This window comes from Talpa europaea (assembly GCF_964194135.1).
Source record: "Talpa europaea genome assembly, chromosome: 8".
NCBI lineage: Eukaryota > Metazoa > Chordata > Mammalia > Eulipotyphla > Talpidae > Talpa > Talpa europaea.
This window is the reverse complement of record NC_140075.1, coordinates 53,573,922-53,592,874: the sequence shown is the minus strand read 5'-3', so window position 1 is coordinate 53,592,874 and position 18,953 is coordinate 53,573,922. Positions and strand designations below refer to the sequence as shown.

At 60.1% G+C, this 18,953-nt stretch overlaps 1 protein-coding gene across 2 annotated transcripts; it reads right to left on the bottom strand.

Moving 5' to 3' along the window:
• Positions 1-339: 339 nt before the first annotated feature.
• Positions 340-8,683, bottom strand: SKOR1 (SKI family transcriptional corepressor 1; the record flags this gene model as incomplete). Of its 2 annotated transcripts, XM_084239817.1 has the most annotated exons (9): positions 8,540-8,683; positions 6,107-8,318; positions 4,918-5,005; positions 3,891-3,998; positions 3,297-3,368; positions 1,879-1,953; positions 1,546-1,620; positions 967-1,032; positions 340-434 (listed from the first exon to the last, which is right to left on the bottom strand). In XM_084239817.1, the coding sequence occupies exons 1-9, from the start codon at positions 8,644-8,646 to the stop codon at positions 340-342; spliced, it is 2,898 nt and encodes a 965-aa protein (XP_084095943.1). In that variant the 5' UTR covers positions 8,647-8,683. The 2 variants fall into 2 exon arrangements, with proteins under 2 accessions (XP_084095943.1, XP_084095944.1); XM_084239818.1 differs by lacking the exon at positions 8,540-8,683 and having other exon boundaries at positions 340-431; positions 6,107-8,311.
• Positions 8,684-18,953: the final 10,270 nt, after the last annotated feature.

Sequence of the window (18,953 nt, the reverse complement as noted above, 5' to 3'; positions counted from 1 at the left end):
GTATTCACAATCGGGGGCCTGAAGCTGTCAGGGGGGTGGGGGAGGACCCCGCTCTCCCCCTTTCTTTCCCCCTCAGGTCCAGTTAACCCCGTGAGGTCCGATGCCCTGTGGTCAGTCGCGGGGAGAGGTGGTATTTACACTTGGAAAGGGAAGCGGGGCCCTGGGCTGGGGCGCCCGGGAGAGGGCGGGCCAGGCCGAGGCGCCCGGGAGGGGGGCGGGCGGCTGTATTTACATCGGTCCGGTCCGAATGGCTTGTTCCTCGCTCGGGGCCGCCGCGGCCGGGGTATTTACAGGAAGAGAGCAGCATGGCTTGAGGGCGCGTGGGTGGCCGAGCCGGCCCTAGGGCAACAGCGGGGGCTTAAAGGAGCAGTTGCCAGTGCAGTGGCGGGGCGTCAGCATCTTGCAGGAGAAGTGGTGCAGCGCGTCGTGGGCTTCTGCAGAGACAGGCGGGAGGGGCCCGCTTGGACGCCCGGTCTGCTGCCCTGCGCCTCGCCGCGCCCACGCGGCGCCCCCTCCCGGGCCCTCCCCTCCTCGCCCTGGTCTTACCCACCCCCTTCTGGCTCAGGGATTCTCAAGCTAGTGAGCCAGTAGATCGGCGGGTAGGAGAGCGATCCTGGTGGTCCAGAACCATGGCGCTGGGTCAGTAGGCCCATTGTACAGAAGAGGAAACTGAGGCACAGTAAGAGGGAGGTCGATCCGCCTAAGGCCAGATGTGGACCGTGTGGCAGATTTCCCAATGCCCAGAGCTCAAAGGGCTCTTTTTCCCCCATCCCACCGTTCTAGAACCATCTCCCCGTTAAAAATCACTGCCCACTCCCCTTCTCTCGGCTTCACCCATGATGTCCTCGCTAGCCCCGCCATCCATCCGTTCTTCTCTTCCCTCCTTCCTTGCGTCCACTGTTCATTTACTCGCCTCACAGCCAGCGTCTGGCAACCCTCCTATCTTTTGTTCCCTGGCGTCCGCACCTTTTAATTTCTGTTGGATGGCATAGCGCGCCTTCCGCTCCTGGTCCAGTTCGTTACACAGAGTGTCTGGAAGACATGGGGAGGGGCCGGTGAGGAAAGGAGACCACCGCTGGGCCGGCCAGGGTCGCAGCCCGGGCCTCGCCCCCTCCTCAGCGCTCAGCCCCTCCAGAAACAAGTTCGGGGGACCGAGGGAGGGGGGGCATCTATGCTCCGAACTGCAGCTTGGCGGAGGGAGGAAATGGCCTGGGATGGCGCTTAAAGGCAGACGGATCTAACCAAAATTAAAGCAAACTTAGGCATTACTTCCCAGGTAATTTTACGCCTCGATTTTTAATTTAGAAACCATGGAAATTGCCGCGATAAGAAGTTCAATCACTCCATGTAATGATGCCTGCAAGCCGTTTGCTGGGCTCGCTTGCCATTCTGAGGCTAATCAGAGTATACAAAGGATATTAAATAAAAAAAATAATTGTTAAATTACCTTCAATTTAAATCCAAATGACTGAGCCAACATTGCGGCTCCTACCAGACGAGAGGCAGTTACCGCCCGTGCACGCGCTCACCTGACTCGCGTCTTACCTCTGACAATTTGCAGCTGTTGCACCATTTCTTCTCGATAAGCCAATTCCCTCTTCATTTGATCCTGAAAATTATCTGTGCAAATTGATTAAGTGAAGGCTGTTACGCACAGCCCCCTCCCTCCACCCTCTCCCCACCCCACCCCACCCCTGGTTTGGCCTAGCGGGAAAGCCCGGGGAAAGAGTTCGGGGGCTCGCTGTGGGGCACGCGGGGCAGCTGCCCGCACTGGGGTCCCATAGCGAGGAGCGAGGAGCCGGTCGTCCAGAAGCAAGGCTCTGGTGATGGGGGGTGGGGTGGGGTGAGCTGGGCTGGGGTGGGTTGGGATGGAGGTACCTTTGAGACTCTGAAATTCTCGCTCCAGCTTCTTACGGAGCTCCATTTGTTCCAGGAGCAGTTTTTGCAATTCGTCTGTGAAGAGGGGGTGGGGGGAGAGTGGGAGGTAAAGGTAGGAGAGGGAGTTCCGGAATTAAGGGACCCAGGTTCCATCCTGGCCGAAAGGCCTGAGATGGGGGCTGCAGAAGGTGGCACCCATGGGCAGGTCCAGAACCTCAGCACGCAGCTTTCCCATTTGCTTCCAAAGGATTTGGGTCAGGAAACAGAGCTCAGAGAACACTTGGAAAGTCAGGATGGCAGAATGTATGTTGGCCTTCGAGGCTCTGGTTCCAAGCGTTAACCCCCCTGGCATCTTTAAGTGGCTTATAACCTCCTAACTTTTAGCGGCTGGTCCAGAAGGACTCAGTTTACCTCCTTCAAATGATAGATCTAGTCCCTTCTTTTAACAATGCGGATCAGGGAGAATCTGGTCAAAAGGTTTGCATCCCTTCCCTGGAGGAATACATCTACTCGCAACAGTTTGTTTATAATTTCAGGAGTCCCTGGCCCCCAGGCCCTGCTAACAGTCCTCATCTAAAGTACCGGGAGGGTGAATATCCTCTAACATCTGTAACCAGCAAGAGTGGAAGACCACCGAGGCTTCTCTCCCTCCTCACACCAATTCCTGAGCCCACCCCTGGGCTGGATGGGGGTGTGTGGCAGAGTTGAGTGTAAAAAGCTGATAGTGCCTAAGAAACCAGCTTTCCTGGGGTGGTGGAGAGCTGGCTGCCCTGCCCATGGGGCTGCTGTTATCTGGCTCCCCTACCAGATGCTGGAAGAAAGCACAGAAATGGGAGCTAGAGGAGCAAGGTGGGGTTAGGGGCTCCCTTTTTCTGTGTCTCAATCCACACTCAAGCTCTAGCAGCCTCAGCGTTCATCCCAGGGTTCCACCCTCCATTCCCACCCCAGTTAGGGTGGGGTGGTTGTGCATTAAGTCTCTGTGTGTGTGTGTGAGAGTAATCTTGCAGGCATTCCAAAAATAAATGTCTCTTTGCAATCTTGCTATTCAGAAAAAGTCACGTTTTCCACTGAGGTGGGGAGACCCAGGTTGTCCTTCCTGGTTTGTCCACATGCACGTTCCGAGGCTCATTACTCATTTCTCTCTCTCACTGGACTGTTCAGATGGGCTAGCCCTGGGAACCCAAACTTCCAATGAACCTGAGGGGGTGGTGAGGGAGTTCATTCTCACACCCCCCTACACATACACACCCCTGTGCCAGGATGGTGTGTCCAGGGGGTTACCCCTTTCACCCAGGGAAAGCTGATTCCCCAAGGAGCCCCGTCTTCTCACATTCACAGCCACAGGAATGACACCCCTCTATAAGAAGGGTTCTTCTCCCTCAACCACAGTTACCCCCATTTCACAGATGTAACCTCACCTCTGGCCAGGTTCTCGATATCTTTCTCCACTAGCTGAGTTCCTGTGACATCCAGGGTGAGCCCATCTTCGCCTGGGATACAAGGACAGAAAAATGGGGTTCTGTCCAGGGAGAGGTCTTGGGATGGGAGGGTGAGCTTCCAGGGATCTGTACTAGGCCCCCAATCTGATCCAGACCTCCTGCCTTGACACAGTTACAGGCACCCTGTAGCCCCATCTTCTAAGCCATCATTTCAGGGGTATAGTCATCATTTTAGAGAGTGACCTGCCCTATAAAAGAGGGGACCCAACTGACATCAGCTATCTTAGGGCAGGAAGGACCCTTTCACCTTTTTATATGTGTGCTAGGGACCCTAATTTCGTTTTAGTAAGCCCCACCGCTTACGGGGAAGAGCCCCCAAACCCAGGAGGGTTGCAGCTCAGGACCTCTGGCCTGCACTCACCCGCGCAGTTTAAATATCTGCGGGCGCCGAGTGGGAGAGGTGGCCGCTTCCACCGGACTGCAGGCCTTCTCCACCGGTGCCAGCCGGGGGGAACCTGGGCGACCTGGGCACCAGGACCCCGGTGGGGGTTAAGCAAGGGTCCTCGGGCTCACCTCGGTCAGTATTTGCGGGACTTGGTTGGGAGATACTCCTTTGGTCTGGATAGGATTTCCTCGCTTCCAAATCATCAGCGGTCGAGTGATTGTCTTCCTTATCTGGCTCTTAAAGGCAATAAACCGAGTTTCAAGGAGAGGCAAAGAAACCGTGGCCCCGATACGCTCAGAGCCGCCGCGGTCGGGGCGCCCGGGCCCTAATTAAAAGCGTCGTGGCCGCCGCGGGCTCCCGGCTGCTGGCCGGGCTCGCGCCCTCAGGCTTCGGGCCCAGCACCCCTCCCCCACGCGCGGCCCGCGCTTCTTCGGCTCCACGCCCCCTCCCCAGCCCCTCAGAAAAAAGCATGACGAGCAGCTGAGCCCACCAGGGACAAACGACCTACATCGCGCGCAGATACTGGGGCACCGCGAGCTGGCGCGGCCGCCTGGACTGCTGGGCGGCGCCGGCCCGCGGGGTGGTGGTGGTGGGGGGGGGGGCTGGCGCTGGGGACACCCTTCTGCGCTCGGCTGCCCGAATGGTTGCGACCCAAGGTCCCTCCCCATGGCGCCCCGGGCTCGGGGGACCGCAGGCCGGGCTCCCCCTCCCAGGCCGCGCTGGCTGCAGCCGCCCCGCGCCTCGGGCGCACCTGAGCCCGCGGCCCAGCGCCCCCGCCCCCAGCCAGGCCCGCCCGGCCACGGGACCCCTGAGGCCAGAGACCCCGGCAGAATCAATGGCGGGGGTTGCCACACGTGTTTTTGAGAAGGTGTCCCCCGTGCGCGCGCGTGCGAGAGTGTGTGTGTGTGTGTGTGTGTGTGTGTGTGTGTGTAGGGCAGTTTGTTGTCCAGTGACCGAGGGTGGAAGTTCTCGGGAGTTCTCTCAGCTGCCTGTCACTTTCGTTATGTTTCGTTCCCGCTGCCTTTTGCTCCCGCTGCCTCTACCTCTCTCCCCCGCGCGACGACCCCCCACCCCCGCCACCACGCCCTGGCCTTCGGCCCGCAGCACCCCCATCACAAGAGCCCGCGTTTCCGGGAGGGGGGCTGGGGGCGTTACCGTGGGCCTCCGGGGTGCAGAGGTAGGAGGCCGCAGACCCCAGCGCCGCCGCGCTCTTCACGTGCTCGTCCCGCTCGGGCGCGTACACCTGCGGCGGCCGAGAAAGGACAGGCGGTTAGGCCCGCGCGGGGCGGCCCGGGGCGGCGTCGCGGCGGGAGGGAACGCCGAGGGGGCGGCTGGGGCCGGCTCGCGCCGGGGGCCGGGGCGCCCCGGGAGGCCGTGACGCTCGCGGTGCAGCCAGGCGCCCTCGTACCCCGAAACAGTTGTGATCCGGGGTAACTACGAGCGCCCTCGTGAAAATGACCCGAAAAACAAAGCCTGTCCCAAGCCAAGGGCCGTTCCGAGCCGTTCCCACCCTCTTCGCCCTCCTTTTCGGCACCTTCCCCCGCCCCACCCCACCCCCGCCCGCGCCACGTCCCCCGCATAAATGAGGCCTTTCGCATCCGGCTGGCAATTCGTGTTTTAATGGACCGAATGGAAATGTACAGGTGTGCGCACCCACTTGCAAACGCCCAACGATGCTGGCTCGGGTGCATACTCCCCCCCACCCCAAAATTCGCGGCCCCGCCAACCTGAAAGTCCCCTCCCGCCCCCCACAACTGTCTGGACAGTTTCCCACCGGTAAACCCCGAGGCACCCAAGGCGACAGTTTGAAAAGAATAGGAGATCTAAGAGTTGGGATGAAGCAAGATTCGGGGATCCTGCACTTCCACCACCAGACTTGGGGGAGAGGAAGTTCTCCCCCCCCCTCTCTCTTTCTCTCTCATTTTCCTGGGGGCTCTGATCCCCATCTTGGTTGACTTGCTACGGGCCTGGTCTCCTCAGCTCTATGCCCTGAGTCTGGGTCCTTTTCTTTCCCCTTCTCTCCTGCAGACCGCTGTTACTTCTCTCTTTCCGTCTCTGTGTGGCTGACAGTCTCTGCCTGTCTCCTTCCTACTCCCATCAGCAAAAACATAGCGCACGAGTTTCCCAGGCCTGCCCCCCCGGATCTTCCGAAACCCTCAGCGGTGGATCCCAGCTCCACGGCACCCCCGAAGCCGGGTATACCCAGCGCAGCCCGGGCCTGCTGCTCGAACGCCCGCTCAGAACAAAATTCCCGTCCCCAACCCGGCCAGGGCACACCCCAGATCCCCGCGGCGCCGAGGGGTGAGCTGAGAGGCGCCACTAGCGGGGCGGGCGCGGGGCTCACCTTGGCAGGCGCGGGGCCCCCCAGCGGCCCGCAAGGATCTCGCAGCTCATAGCCGCCGCTTGGCGGGCTCCTTTCAGGTCTTCGCACCACCTCGTCGGCGGCCAGGTCCCCAAAGGCGGGCCGGCTAGCTGGGGGGACCGCGGGGCGGCGTCGGGGGCGAGGACTGCCGCCGTCGGGAGAGTCCGTGGGACCGTCGGCGCCGGACGACGTGGCGGACGCGGGCCCTGCGGGCTGGTCGCCGTCCGGGCCGCCGCCGGGGTTGGGCGCGCCGGGAGCTCCGGCCTCGGCCTCGTCCTGGGCGCTCTCGTCGTCGGGAAAGCGGTTGGACTCCACGTCCACCTCGGGCTCGTCGGCAGTGTCCACGTCGGGCGAGGCGGAGTGGTAACTCGAGCTGCCCTCGCTGAGAAAATCCGGGCTCACGTAGCCGCCGCCGGCCCCCGCGCCCGGGCCCGGCCCGCGCGCAGGGCCGGCGCCGTAGGCGTCGCGGGCGCTGCCGTAGAGCTTGGCGATGCTCTCCGCGTCCTTGACCACCGGCCGGAAGGCGGACACGTAGGAGCCCTTGCGCGCGGCCGGGGCTGGCGGCGGCGCCAGCGGAGCCAGGGGCGGCGGCAGCGCCTCGTCTGCGCCGTCCTCGTCCAGCGGCCCGCGGGACAGCGCGCTCGGGCAGCGCTCTTCTGCGCCCAGGCCGCCCTCCTTGGCCGGCTCCGCACCGTCCAGGGGCTCGGGCCCGCCGCCGCCAGCCGCCGCCGCAGCAGCGGCCGCCGCAGCCGCCACGGCAGCGGCCACGGCCTTGGCCTGGCTCTGCGCGGCGGGATAGGGCGGCACCGGGAGGCTGCCGGCCGCCGGCCAGAACATGGGGAACGTCGGGTACACCGTGGCCGCGGCCGCCGCTGCAGCCACGGCTGCTGCGTCCTTGGCTGCCCCGGAAGGCTGGTGGCCCCAGAACATGGCGCCGCCGCCCGGCCCGGCCCCGGGCCCCGGGGGCAAGTGGCCGGCTCCCGGGCCGCCCGCGCCGCCGCCGGTGCCCGCGCCCCCGCCGCTCCCAGGGCCGGGGCCACCCTTGGGTTCACCTGCGCCCAGCACGGGGTCGTCCTTTTTGGGGCAGAGGCCGAAGGCCGTGGGGAAGCCGTAGGGATGAGGGAAGAGAGGCGGGGGCAGCTTCTGCAAGAGGCCGAAACCCTTGCTCGGCACTGGAATCACCGGGTAGCTGCGCACGCCCGCGCCGCCACCGGGCGCTCCCGGGCCCGCGGGGCCGCCGCCTCCCGCCGCCAGTCCAAGTCCCCGCTGCGGGTGCGGGGGAGGCGGCCCGGGAGGCCCAGCTGCCTCGTCTTCGCCGCAGCGCAGGCTTTTGTGGGGCGGTGGGCCTGGCGCCAGGTCCGCGCCACACCCGGGGCCGCCCCCCGCGCCCCCGCCGGCCACGCTCTTCCCCTGCCCGCCCGACCCGCCGTTCGCGCCGCCGCCGCCGGCTCCTTGCAGCGAGAAGGTCCGCTTGCGCGTGCCGCCATTAAACATGGCTTTGACGTCCTCCCAAGCGTGGCTCAGTTCGTCTGTGGCCGACTTGTCGCTGAGTTTGAGGTGCCGGCGCCACGAGTTGAAGTTGGCTGCGTCGGGCTGCGTGTACTTGGCATCGGGGGTGCGGTGGGAGTGGAAAATGAACTTGTTGGGCGAGAAGTACATGCTGCAGTAGCCGCACTTGATGCACTTGGCACGAGAGCTGTTGTACCGCGCGGGGATGAAGCTGCCACGCGACCCCCACGCGCACTCGTGCACCACGTCGAAGGCGAAGTTCTCGGGCAGCTTGGGTGGCTTGTGCTCCCCCAGGAAGGACTTGCACAGGCGTTCAGCCTCGCGCTTCGTGATCATGCCGCAGCGGCGCGAAGAGATGGGCATGGCCCCTGCCCGACGCAGAATCTCCAGCTGCACCGGCGTGCACTGCACGCACGTGATGCCCAGGGCCACGCGGCGGTTGTGGATCTCATTGTAGCTGTAGTTCTTGAGGAGGGTATTGGAGATCTGAGCCAGGCACAGGCGCTCCTGGCCGTCGATGACCAGAGACACGATAGGCACCCCGTACAGCGACGTCTCGCCCACCTGGTTGGGTTTGAGAGCGCTGGAGCCGGAGTAGGGCTGCAGCTCTTGCTTGGAGTTGGGAGAGGAGGTGCCCTCGCGCCCCGGCCCCAGCTGAGTGGTGAGAGCCTCCATGCCGCCGCTCCTGCGAAACAGAGAAAGCAGAGAGCAGATGAGCCATTTTCAGCGTCGCCTCGGCTCAGGCCCGCCCAGCGGGGTGCGCCGAGTGGGGCGCGCGGGGGAAACTTGGCAATGGGGAGTCCACGCTCATTCGCCCCCTGGATGGGCGCCTTTTGTTATTCAGACGCGTGCTGGCGCCGGAACAAAAGCCCTCGGGGTTTGGGGGAGGAGAGGGGTAATTGAGACCTCAGGAATGCCCGGGCAGCTAGGAACCCAATCCGCTTTTCAGGTCGGGGAGGAAGTGGGGCCCAGAGACGGAGAGTGACTTGCCCAAGGCCACACAGCAAAGCCATCGCCCGGGCTTCCCGGTACCCAGATCGGTGTGTGCTCGGCCACTCTCGCAGCCTGCCCTACGCGCCCGGGTCCTCAAGCCCGGACTTCGGGGACCCGCGGCCCCTCAGCTCAGTCGCGCATGCACGCGGGCGGGAGGGGGCCGCGCAGAGAGGGGTGGGGAGGGGGGAGGGGGCGGTCACTGCCCACCTCCTGACAGCAGGGGGCGGGGAAAGGGCAAAGAGTAGGAGGAGGGTCCGGAGGCCACGAGGGAGGGGGGAGGGGGGAAGAGGCTGGAGCGGCCGCTGTTCGCGGTGCTGAACCCGACTCTCGTGCGCGTGCCACGCGCGCCCAGCCTCGAAGCTGCCCCCACGGCGCCCGACTCTTTCCAGCCCGCTCCTCGGGATGACTGCACTGCTTTCCACAAACCCGAGCTTCTCTCCTCACACCCGGAGCCCCACGTTCGTTAGGCAGAAAGATCTGGCTGAAAATATAAACCATGTTCTTTCCAGCCATCAGTGGCACCAGGTTCACACAGGTCCTAGCCACATATCCTGTATTTTCAGCTGCGTTCCAGACCAAAGCTGACTTCCAGCCAGGGGCAGCACGTGGGGCGGGGAGGTTCTCAAGGAAGTTTCTCAGGAGCCACTTCTTTGCTTCTAATTGCCACTCCCTGAGCTTGCTTTCTTCAGACAACCCTTTCCTGCTCAGGCCAAACGGAGGCTCTCGGAGCTCTTGGCTGCCTCTGTCGGGGCATCTCCTGCCTGTATTCTCCATGCCACGCTGCCCCACCGCATGGGACTGGTAGGAATACTGACTGTCCCCCGACGCCCCCACAGAGCTCCTGATCAGAAGTTGTTGCCGGTCAGCGCTTTGCTCTCAGGTCGGGGCAGAGTAGCAACTGTGCTGCGGACTTCAGCAATGGGAGAATTTGGGGACTGAAGCTTGGGGCCCTCTAGGTCTCCCCGCTGAGCCACGTGTCCTAAGACACTGAAGTCTCCTTCCCAACCCACAGCTACAGGCACTTCTGGAGCCCAGGCCGCCCAGTCCTGAGGGCTTCTTCCATACACTCAGCAGTAAAAGAAAATCCATATTCAGAGGGGCAGCTCCAGCCAGACAGGAGATCCGAATTAAACAACCTTCCTCGAGAAGACCGGGATGTTCTGTTTGTCTCCGTCTCTGTCCCTCCCTCTCTGTCTGGGTGCCCCTCATCTGTCGATCTTATCTGTCCCCGAGCTGCCGGTCTCTCCCAGCTCGCTCCTCTTTCTCCCATCTGTCTTCATACCTTCTTCAAGTATCAGGCTATTCATCTGTTATCTGTCTGTTTCATCTTTATCTCCGCAGATCGAAAGAAACAAGTTGATGCTCCTCTAGTGTGTTGAAGACTCTTGTAACATTTTAGCAGGCAAACACTAAAAGCACTGCCCTAACTCCCCGGCTGAGGGGTCGGCAAGACAAGCCCCACACTCCCCAGAAGGGTTGGGGGGGCGCTGGGGAGGTGGCCAGGGGCGCCGCGGTTCTGGGAAATGACGATGTCCTCTCGGTTTCCCGAAATCGGCAAGTGTGCGGCCCGCGTGCAGTGAAGGGAGCGCTCAGAACGGACGTGTGTTCGCCCTAACTTGAGGGTCTGCCCTCCCCCAGGGGTTTGCACCAGTGGAAGGAAGGGGCTCCGGGGCCGCGGAGTCAGTCGAAGGGTGATCCTAGGAAAGGAACCGAATTTCGGGAGCCAGAACTGAATGCCGGAGCAAAGGGTTGTGCGCAGCAACCAGGAGCAGCGGCCAGGGAGGATCCGGGGGCCCTCACTGCCTGCCGGGGCTTGAGGGGTGAGCTTGGAGAGAGGACGGCCGGGAAGGAGGTGGGTAGTGATGGGAGTGAGGCGATGGAGTCTTTAGGTCTAATAAAAACAACAGCCTCAAGAATCCAAATCGGAACTAAACGAAAAAAGCTAGAGGCACAGGCGCGGGGGCGGCTGCTGACCGGACGCTGGTACTCACCGTGCGGCGGCGGCAGGAGCGGGGCGAGCGGAGAGCGGAGGTGCGCGGCGGGCGGAGCGGCGGGCGGGAGTCCGGGATCCGCCGGGCTCTCCGGGTGACGGCGCGGCCCCTCCCCGCGCGCGCGCACAGCCGCGCTCCCGGGCTCCCCGCGCTCACACCCGCTACCCCGCCGGCCCCTCCCGCGCAGCGTCCGCTTTCAGCAAGCGCGGGGCATCAGGGCCCGGGGAGCGGAGGCGTGCGACCTGCACCCCTGCCCCCGAGGTCCCGGCACCGTCCGGAGCGGAGGCCAGAGCCTGGAGCGCATGGCGTGGCGACGGGCGCGGCGCGGTCCCTGCCCCAGTGGCGAGGCAGGAGCTGGGCGGGCTTGCCTGACAGCTGCGAGCCGGGCGCCACACCCACCGTCCGCTCTGGCACTCGGGCTCTCTCGGGGTCTGCCAGCCCGCGGGCCACGCGCCGCGCCCGCCGCCTCCCCGCCGCCCCCAGGCCTGCGCGCCCCAGGTAAGCGGTCGCACACCTGCGCCCAGCGCCGGGCACCTGCGACCCACGCTCCACCGAGGGGCCAGGCGGGAGGAAGGGCCCGGGGCCGCAAAATTTGCCCCCAAGGAAGAAGCGGGGAGATACCAGAGCTCCCAGTCTAGGGGCCAGGCGTGGGCCCGGCCAAACCAGGTGATGGAGCTCAGGAAGAAGGGGCGCAGGGAGGGGTACCGACTTTCGGGTCAGGGCGTTGAAGCCGGAGAGCGAGGCTGCGGAGGCAGCAGGGTCATCAGCAGCCAGGGCACACACTCGGGTCTGGGGTGCTGGGGAGTGACCGCTGGAAGGAGCAGCACTAACTCCTCCGCTGCTTCTGCAGGCACGGGAGGGCCAAGACAGTCCCAGCTGGTGTAGGGGAGATCCTGGCTTCCTTCACTGAGTGGGGGACTTAGGAAATGAATTGGGGGAGGGGCTGTGTTTGGCCCTGGCCTTGAATGCCTCTCTCCACCGGCGCCGACCGGCCTAGGCAGGAGCCAAACCTTCTTGGGGAGCTCCCTGGGACCAAGTGCTCCCTAGCTGCCTGCAAGCTGTCTCTCGAGCTCGCCTGCGAACCCAGTCTCTCCGCGGTGGGAACCTAGATGCCTGACGCTGCACGAGTCCCTGGGCCTCTTCTGAAACTCCATTTCTCTCCACCACTCTCCTCTGGCCTTTCTGTCTTCACCATCCGCCCCCCATCGCATCCCCTCCCTCTCTGCCTGCACCGGGCGACCCCCTCCCCGACGGCCCTCCCCCCCCCCACCCCGTGGCATTAAGTGTCCTTAATGGACACGTTAATTAAACTGTAATTAATCATACTGTCCGGCCCAAGTTTGAACAATTACCCTAATCAAACAGAAGTTAATAATGGTAGGGATGGCCTGGGGCGCGGCGGGCCGCTCGGGCGGGGGGCGCAGCGGCCACGGCGGCGACCGACGGCGGCCCCGGCACGGCAGCCTGTCCTTGCAGCCCGGGCGGTGCCATCAATCTCCCGCGGCCAGCGGCGCTCGGCCGCCGGCCCCCACCCCGCGTGCCCCCTTCCGCTTCGAGTTACAGGCGCTCTCCCCTGCTGCAGGCCCTCTCCTGGGGTTCGGCCCCCTTTATTCTGCACGTCTCCCCTCTCGCTTTGCTTTTCTTTCTCGACTCACAGGGACCCTGGAAAAGCGTTCTGGGGCGGCGAGCGGATCTCCAGGCTCGGCCCAGGCTTGGGCTTCGGACTCGTCTGTCACCCTGTCCCCCCTCGGTGCAGGCGTTTTCCGAGGCCTCAAAACTACTTCCAAGTTTGCGGGCTCGGCCCCTGCGGGATTTCTTTGAAGTCAGGTCCTTGCTCGCTCACCTCCGTGAGCGCCAGGCTTTTCCTCTCCCGGGCCACCCCGCCTCTCTCTCTCCCCTCCCAGAATCTCCCCGACCCCGATCTCTTCCTGCCTCTGGCCCTCACTGGCTCGTCTTTCCCAGACAATGTCTCTGTCCCGATCCAGCTCTGCCGCTTTCCATACCCCCTGCCCTTCCCTCCGAGGAAATCAGGAACCTGTTTTCCTTCCCAGTCTAAGAACCGCTGCCAGTCTCCACCTGCTCGTCCCCCTTCCCTCAAACCGGCCTCCCCCACTCCATAATTACATTCCCTTTTGTAATTACTTTTAGCCTCCTAATGATTTTTCAAAAGGCATCTCAGAATTCGGGGTGGTGGTGGCAAGTGCGCGCTGCCCGGGCGCCCCCGCGCTGGAGGTGGTGGTGGGGGGTTGAGAGGGGAGAGAGGCTAGGCAGGGTCCCCTGGAGCAGGGCCCGGCCGCCCCGCCCCTATTGTCCTGCAGGGGCCCACCACGCCCCCGGGGCCAGCCTGCGGGGCGCTCGCGCTGCGGGACCCCCGGGGCTTCGCAGACAAAAGTTGCCTCCGGGAGTCCCGGCCCCGAGGGCGCGCGGGGCGGCCGCGGCGCTCCGGGTCAGCACTCAGCGGAGGACAGCCTCGCGCCCCCCCGCCCCGCAGGCGCGCCCCGCCGCGGGAGAAAGTTTGCAGGCGGGCGGGCAGGGTCCGGGGAGGCGCCGCCGCGCGCTCGAGGGGTGGTGGTCTTCGGGGATGGGTCTCTGGGGTCGGGCCCACACTGGGCGAGCATCCCCGTGCTTAGTATCACCAGGGCCCGCAGGTGAGAGCGGATGGAGCTGGTTCTCACAACGGTCCCGGGAATAGGTGACCCTAATTTATTCCCATTTCACAGGCAAGAAACTGAGAGTCAAACAGTGAGAATCAAACCAAGCGGCCCAGGACCCTCGGTCTATCAGGGACTCAGGCTGATCTCCCAGACCCCAAAATGGGCCTTGCACGCTGCTGCGGGAAGGGCCTCCCTCAGGGAAGGGAAGCTGAGATGTGTGCAGGCTGCGCTGCTCACGGGAGCTTTTATTAGCCCGGGCACAGCGCTGGGTGAGGAGGGAGCAGGCCTGGCAAAGCCAGGTCACTTTCTCAGGGTCAGGCAGCCAGTGAGAGGCAGCGCTGGGACTTGAACTCGGTCTGCTTGAGACCCGGGGGTGGGGAGGGTGGGGAACCCCTGTTCCTCAGAGAGGGTTCTGGGGCCTGCAGCCCTGTTTAGAGCCGGGGAGTCTGCAGGAGTCCCTGCCTTTGGGCTTCAGGCCGCTGTTACTGCGGATTCTCTTTTAACCACAGCAGAGGGCACCAGGACGGGAGGGCCGGACTTCCCCCGGGAGGCGTCGGGTGCGCTCCCCCCGCTCCCCGCGGGGCCCGCGCGGCCTCCACGTCCCGGGCGTCGCGTCCATGCGGCCCCGGCGTCCTGAGCCCATTCCGGCGCCGGCTCGGGCTGGGGCTGGGCGGCCGCGCTTCCTCCACAAGCACATATCTTTTACCAGTTGAATTAACGGCAGTTTTCGTCAGTTAATTAGGTTTAATTTACATAATTAGTACAGTATAAAGAGGATTGGGGATAATCATGGGGTACGTAGCGCTTACTGTGTAAACACGTATTCTGAATTAAAAATCAGATGTAATTAAGGCGCGCAGGCCCTGTTTAGGCAGGGTTTTAATTGTAATGAATTTCTAATTAACACTCAATGATTGCCAAATGCAAAGGGCTGTAAAATTTTCTTGTAGTTTTGCTAATTTATTGTTTACTTAATATCTGGATATTAATCCCACGGCCAGATACACTCCATCCCTGAGAGGTGGTCTGGGCCCAGGCTCATGAAGGTGGCTGGGTGGGGTATGCTGGGCCTTAGTGGGAGAGCAGAGGGGACGTCAAGGGGAGGCAGGGGCCACAGGGCTGGGGTGAAGGTGCTCAGCGTTCCCAGCCCACCTCAGGCCAGGGGAGAGCCTAAGCTTGCCCAAAGTCTCACGCCTCAGCTTGCAGCCACCCAGAAGGGGATCGAACACCAGTTGCTGCTCTTCGCAGCAGGGAACTCGCTGCTCCTGCTGACATCAAGAGTGAGATGCCATTCTTCTGGCCACTTGAGTGACCGTGTTTCTGGGCATGGCCTTGGTATCTGCATCTACGGCACCAGCACACCGAGGAGAGTTTGCCAAGAGTGAAGGATTGACCCAGAGGCCCAAGAGCACTGTGCAGGGTCATAGTGTTTCTTCCAGGCCTCTGAGGGGATGAGGGGTGCGACCTGAGGGGCTCTGCTAGAGTGCAGGTCCCTTATGCCTGAGGGAGGTCAGAGCCAGGAGCACCTGAGATGGCTTTAAGGTTCTGGGGCCTAGCACTACTCCAATGAGCTCTCTCTGCATTTGCGGATACCAGGTAGGATGGAAAGGAGTAAGGGGGGACCTCAGCAAGAGACTTCTTTGACTCAAAGGAAGAAACTCCAATGCCTGAGCAGAGGTATTTGGGAAAGCGGGTGTGTGAGTAGCTCAAGCTGGCCTGGACCTCCTTCTTCCCACCCAACCCCAATCTCTCCTTTGGGTTCTTGTCCGCATCTCAGCTGCTCCCCTCCCCCCAGGGACTCTTCTCCCTGAACCCCCACTTAGCTATAAGCCTCTTTAGAAAGTCCTCAGCACAGGTGTGATTGCGGTTTTGACTTGTATTTCTCCGATGACTAATGACTTTGAGCACGTTTTCATGTCCTTATTATTTGTTCGTATACGTTCTTTGGAGAAATGCTCATTTAGCTCCTTTGCTCACTTTTTAAATTGGGTTATTTGTGTATTCATTACTGAGCTGAAAGAGTCCTGAATATATTCTAGATACAAGTCCCTTATCAGATATATGATTTGCAAATGTCTTCTCTTGTTCTTTGAGTTGCTTTTTTCACTTTCTTAAGTTTACTGTTGAGGCACAAAAGTTTTTAATGTTGATGTATAATTTATGTAATCTATACATTTAATTATTATTATTATTTTTTTGCTGCATGTGCCTTTGGTGTCATAACTAAGAAGGCTTCACTGAACCCAAGATCAAAATATTCACTTCCATGTTTTAGTCTAAGAGCTTTATAGTTTCAACTTTGACATTGGGGTCTTTGAATTAAATTTTGTATATGATCTGAGGTAGGGATCCAAATTCATTCTTTTGCATGTGGCTATCTAGTCGTACCAGCCCCTTCTGTTAAGACTGCTTTCTCCCCATGAATCTGTCTTGCCACACCACTGAAACATGGGCTTTGTAACCGTAAAGGGATGTACACATGGGTTTGTTTCAAAGGCATTTGGAACAGCCTGGGCTGGGAAATGAAGAGGAAACATTGCTTTAGTTTCTTTCTATTGCTAGAACACCATGTTTTTGTTTTTGTTTTTGGAGCATTTTATTATTTTATAGTTTTGGAGGTCAGCAGTTAGAAACAGGTCTCACTGTGCTAAAATCAAGGTATGGGCAGGGCTGCGTTCCTGCTGGAGGCCCCAAGGAGAATTCATTTCCTGGCCTTTTCTGGTTTCTACAGATCACCTGCATTCCTTGGCTCTTCCTCATCTTCAGATGCTACAGTATAGCCTCTTTACATCTCTGTCTGTTGCTTCCCTCTTCCACCTTAAAGGACATATGATTATATTAGGCTGACCTGGAGAATCTAGACTAGTCTTATTTTAAGGTCAGCTGATTACCAACCTTAATTCCATCCGTAACCTTAATTCCCCTTTGCCATGTAATGTCACATATTTGTAGATTCTGGCTACTAAGGTTTTTTTTTTTTTTAAGATTTATTTATTTATACATACAAGACCTGGGGTGTAGGCAAGAGGTGCAGGGTTGGGGGGGGGGAGAGGATTCACCAGAGACACAGTGGGGAGCAGAACAGGTGGATCTACTGAAATACACTGCTGAGGGGAGCAGCAGGTGAGACAGAAGATGACTGCTGTGCCATGTGGGTAGCTCCCTGGCCGTGGATGGAAATCTGTGCTGCAGTGGCTGCAGATAGCTTCACAGTGCTGACACTTAACTCCTTGTGCCACCAGGGAGGTCCTTGGCTACTAAGTTTGAATGTCTTTGGGGGAGCTAGCATGTTCTGCCTACTACAGATATCTCTCAACAGAGAGGCCCTTGGAAGCTGGGCGTGTGTGTAGGGGGAACTTGACGATTAACAGTATGTGGATGAGAGTGTGCACCCCCAGGTGTGGTGATGATAAGGAGGTACTTCTGTTCTCATTCTTCAGTTTCCTGAGCCATTGCCTAGAATCCAGAGCTTCACCCTTATTGGGTGTGGCCAAAGCTGAGCCTGGAGTTATTGTCCAGAGCTGCACAGACCTCCTAAGGAAACCAAAGGTGGTCTGGGTGTGGGCCAAGGATCACCCCAGTGGGGGCAGTGTGGTCACCCACCTGCACTGTCATTAGAACCCAGAACGCCTGTGGCAGGCTTTCATTGGCTGAGGCATCCTACATGCTCATCTTTTGTACTCCTGACTTCGAGGGCAGAAAGCAGATGACAGAGTGGGGAGTCACAGCGTGTGAGTAAGGTCTGTGTGCATGCTGAACAGGGGTACCCAGCAGGAAGAAGGGGGAGGAAACCAGCTCTTTGGAAGTATTTTGTGAGTGTCATGGTGAGCAGCTAGGATGATATAATAATGCTATCACTAGCTCGTGAAGTGGGCACTGTCATTACCTCGTTTTACCAGTGAGGAGCATGAAGTCCTGAGAGGTCAGGCATCCTGCCCTAGTCACAAATGAGTCAGTGTGGGGCCCAAGTCAGTGTGACCCCAGCCCATGCCTCTCATCGCTACATTCCACTGACTTGGAATTGACAGGATTGACCGGAAGGGTCCCAGGAGGCTGTGGGGTGGAAGAAAAGTGCTCGACGTGTGTGTCAGAAGACTCTTGCACTGCCTTGATGACCAAGAGATTTAAAAACAAATTATTGTCATGATAAAAATGTGTTCATTGTTTACATTAGAAAAATGCAGATCAGCTGAGAGGAAATTAAAGAGCGCGCCACCTCACTCTGCAGCTCATTTGTGCATTCATTAGGGTCTTGTTCCCAGAGGGTGGGCGGTGGCGGCCAGGTCACTCAGTTCTCTGAAGTCCCAGCCTCCCTAATCTCCTCCCCTCCATTTGCTTAACCACAATTTCTCGAGCATCTCCAGAGTGCTTGAGAGTATTTCAGGTGCTGGCCGGCTCCTGCCTTCCTGGAGTTCTCACCGGGATGTGGCTGACAGATAGTACAGGGAAACTGAGAAGGGGATTACAGCAAGGTAGGCAGTGACTGGGGAGTCGTGGGACCCAGAGATGGGCCAGGTAGCGTGTGGGGAAATGTCTAGGGTGCATTTCAGCTGAGTTTTGGAGGATGAATAGGAGCTGGGCTGGAGACAAAGAAGGGTAGGAAAGTTATCCAGGCCCTAGGGAGCAGCATATGCAATGGCTCAGAGGCAGTGAGGGCTCAGTTCATTCAAAAAAGAGAGCAGCACCCCTGTAATGGGAACACGGAGAGGGGGACAGGGGTGGGGTAACCATGCCCCAGCCCTTGCCTAGGAGCTGGGAGGATCAAATGAGGTGTTTGTGAAGCCAGGGTGCCATGCCCGTATGCTACTGCCACATAATAGGACAGTTGACGCTTGAACAAGGTGGGGGGTTCACTGGCCCTGCCTCCAGCAGTAGAAACACCCAGAAAGCCAACTACATGTTACGCATGGGTATCACCAGGCACAGCACAAGCCCGTGAGGGACCCATGCCAGTCACCCCGGGGTGTGAATGCACCCACTGCTTCTCTCTCCTTTCTCAGAACTAAAGTGATCCGGGCCCCGGAACTCTGGGCACTCTGACACACTTTGCCCACCCTGCTTTCCTCATTGCTCTCCCACCTCTGTCTCAGCTCCCCAAAGGGGGAACAGTGAAAAAGCAAATTCTTAGGAAGGACCAACAGCACAGCCTGACTTTCCCGACTGGATGCTTTTAACTAAGTCTGCGGGCAGGAGAGACTTTTTATCCCTTGCAAGTTAATGCAAAGTGTTAGGGAGATAAATAAATGACAGAGCTGCCGATGGACCGTTGGCTCAAAGGAGGGAAATTTGTCTCACTTTAGAAGAAGGACCTGGAGGGCTCAGCCCCATCGACTCGTTCATTGTGCTGTTATCTGCCAGAGAGGTGGTGACACCACAGCAATTAAGACAAACTTTAGTCTATAAGTTCGTGCCTGCAATCTCGTGGCTTCAAAACAAGACAAATGATACCGCCAAGGGAGGAAACAAAGTCTTTCTCAGACTCTGTCCAAAGTCACAGCGAATATTTGTAGTTGTTCAGCAGAAAATTTGTCATTAGGAGGCCTGAGCGCTGCTGGCTTCCCCCACCCACTGTTATAATCCATTTCGGTGGCTGGTCCCAGGCTGTTTCCTGGCCTCCCCCAGGGGGACCCCACACACTGCCAGCTCCACCTGGCCCTTCCTGAACCCTGGCTGATGAGCACC